The sequence below is a fragment of the Priapulus caudatus genome, unplaced genomic scaffold (genome assembly GCF_000485595.1).
Source record: "Priapulus caudatus unplaced genomic scaffold, Priapulus_caudatus-5.0.1 Scaffold2086, whole genome shotgun sequence".
NCBI classification, from domain to species: Eukaryota; Metazoa; Priapulida; class Priapulimorpha; order Priapulimorphida; family Priapulidae; genus Priapulus; species Priapulus caudatus.
Genome location: NW_014579147.1, coordinates 10,602 through 13,524, shown reverse-complemented (window position 1 = coordinate 13,524; position 2,923 = coordinate 10,602). Strand labels below are relative to the sequence as shown.

At 40.4% G+C, this 2,923-nt stretch overlaps 1 protein-coding gene across 1 annotated transcript; it reads left to right on the top strand.

The window, feature by feature from the left end:
* Positions 1-317: 317 nt before the first annotated feature.
* LOC106818198 lies at positions 318-2,017 on the top strand (the record flags this gene model as incomplete). The annotated part of the gene is given in 2 exon segments (XM_014822924.1): positions 318-322; positions 1,545-2,017. Coding segments are annotated over 2 exon segments (478 nt in total), but the record flags the coding sequence as incomplete, so codon positions are not given.
* Positions 2,018-2,923: the final 906 nt, after the last annotated feature.

Genomic DNA, 2,923 nt, shown 5'->3' with positions numbered 1-2,923 from the left:
TCGACGTAAAACCTAGTTTATCGACGTAAAACCGGGTTTTACGTCGTAAAACTAGGTTTTACGTCGATAAACTAGGGTTTACGGTTCGTAAAACCAAGTTTTACGAATTCGATATTGCTAGTTTCTGATTTGCAGCGGACTCGGTCCGTCTAATTACCGAAAGGCACCGAAAGGCACCGCAAGGCACCTGAAGGCACCTAAAAACACCGAAAGGCGCTATGAGAACATCAAATTCCACCGGAAGAAGCAGTCCGGAGCTGAAATGTCAAAAAAACTTTCACCGAAATTGCCCTAAAAATGACTGAACTCGGCCCGAAATGAGGTACACAAATAATTAATTCGCAGCTAATGTTTACATCTTGTATCTTGTATCTTGGGGTCCCTCTCTTGTATTTCACAAGGCACAGATTCTCTTGGAATGTGCGGGGAAATCCTGTAGATAAGGAAATTCTGTCTACAAGTTAGCATTAATTAATTTATCTCTAATTGATAATGCCTTTCTAACATATTCTAGTGCTGGTTTTAGTATTTTTGGGTCATCACTTTTCCAATCTTCTACCCGTTATACTAATACTACTTTATTATACCCTCTATATATCTTACACGAGTATAAATTTTCCAAATTTTCTTTTTTCTTTTCGTCACACAAATCACATATGTCATTACTGTAGTTATTTTTAAAATAACTTTTTAAGTTAATCATGCACGTCTTACACCTAAACACAAAGGCATGCATCATCAAATGACAGTTTTGTCATATATGGCTTTAATACATAGTTTTCGATATTTATCATTTTCATTTTTGTTTTCTCACCAGACCTCATGGTATCTCTCATAATTACTGTTTTTAAAATAGTCTCCTTCACATATTTTTTCCATTCTTTCTTATGTTTCGAACAAATAGTCATAAGTGACATACTTATGTCATACTCCTTCAAGATTTCTAAAACCTCATTTGCCCAATTACTTCCAATTTCTTTAATTTGTTCTAAAAATACCCTTTTCATTAATCTATCGTTTTCTAACTTAATAATATATTGCAATAACATTAACTTTTTATAACTTATTCTATCTTTTATTGAAATTATTCCCATTTCTATTCTTAGAGCCTCTAGTGGTGTTTTGCTGTGTGCTTGGAGTATCTGTAGTGTAGTTAGTATGTTATGCTTTACTTTCTGTATTCGTTTACGAACACGTGATCTATGACACTATTGTATATGCAACACGTCACGGTGTGAATAAAACATACGGGGTCTTTGAGCCTGTGTGATGAACAGAAACAGACGTGTTTACTTGAGTGTTCAGAGGCAAGAGCATACAACACTATATTCTGGCGACGAGGAACTGAAAGGTGGGTGAAAACAGATCAGTCGGATTCCTCGGACGATGAGTACACGTTTGGTGCGAGACAGCACGGGGACAAGCTGCCAACGTGCGACGTAAAGATTGAGGGGAAAGTCGTAAGAATGACTGTTGACACAGGGGCATCAGTGAACATCATAGACAGCGAAACTTTCAACTAAGGTCTACCCTTATGGCTCAAGAAACCCTTTGCCTACTATTGGAGTACTTATAACCAAGATACAGTATGACAAGAAGGTTGTGGAGACTAATATTCATGTTGTAGATGGCAGCACAGGTAACCTTTTAGGCTACAGAGCAGCTGAAGATCTAGGCATTATACATGTAGCACAGAGTGTGACATCTAAGATGCAGACGATAGCCGGGAAGTTTCCGAACATCTTCAAGGGTATGGGCAAAGCGGAAAACATACAGGTGAAGTTATACATCGACGAGAATGTGGAGCCAAAGCAACAACCACATCGACGTATTCCATTCCACGTAAGGAAAGCTGTCGAGAAGGAACTGGACAAACTCAAAGAAATGGACGTTATCGAGAAAGTTAGCGGTTCAACGCCATGGGTCAGCCTTATTGTGGTGGTACCAAAGAAGAACAATGAGGTTCGGATATGTGTGGACATGAGGAAAGCGAATGAAGCCGTAAAACGCACAAAACATGTCATGCCGACAATCGACGAGCTGATCACAGACTTGAATGGTGCATCAGTTTTTAGTGTGCTGGGTTTAAGGTCGGCGTATCATCAACTGGAACTCCAACCTGAGAGTCGATACATTACGACATTCTCAACGCATGTTGGACTGTTTAGATACAAAAGGTTAATGTTCGGTATCAACGCCGCTTCGGAGATCTTTCAGAATGCACTATCAGGAGTGTTATCCGGTTTGAAGGGATGCAAAAACATGTCAGATGACATCATTGTGTATGGACAAACCCAAGAATCGCACGACAAAAACCTGAAAGCAGTACTAGAGCGACTTGAACAAGCCAACTTAAAGCTGAATAAGGACAAATGCAGGTTTGGACAGAAACAAGTAACTTTCTACGGACACATTTTCAGCAGTGACGGGATCGCTGCCGATCCTAGGAAGATATCTGGTATCGTAAATGCTAGTGTACCCCAGAGCGCAAGTGAAGTCAGATCGCTACTAGGGATGGCACAATATGTATCCAGGTTTATACCAAATTATTCTGATGTGACGTCTGCACTCCGTGAACTTACACATAAAGATGCTCAATGGGAGTGGACATGTGTGCACCAGAAAGCACTTGATGACCTCAAGCATAGACTGACCAGCGTGTGCACAGAGGAGTATTTTGATCCAACCAAGCGTTCAGAAGTAGTAGTAGACGCAAGTCCAGTAGGCGTAGCCGCCATGTTATGCCAAGGCGGGAAAGTCGTTAGTTTCGCTAGCCGAGCACTATCTAGTGTTGAACAGCGATATTCACAAACAGAACGAGAAATGTTAGCAGTAGTATGGGGTGCTGAACACTTTCATCTCTATCTGTATGGGAGTGAATTCGATATTAAAACACCCCAAAAGCCACTGATTGGGTTAGTTG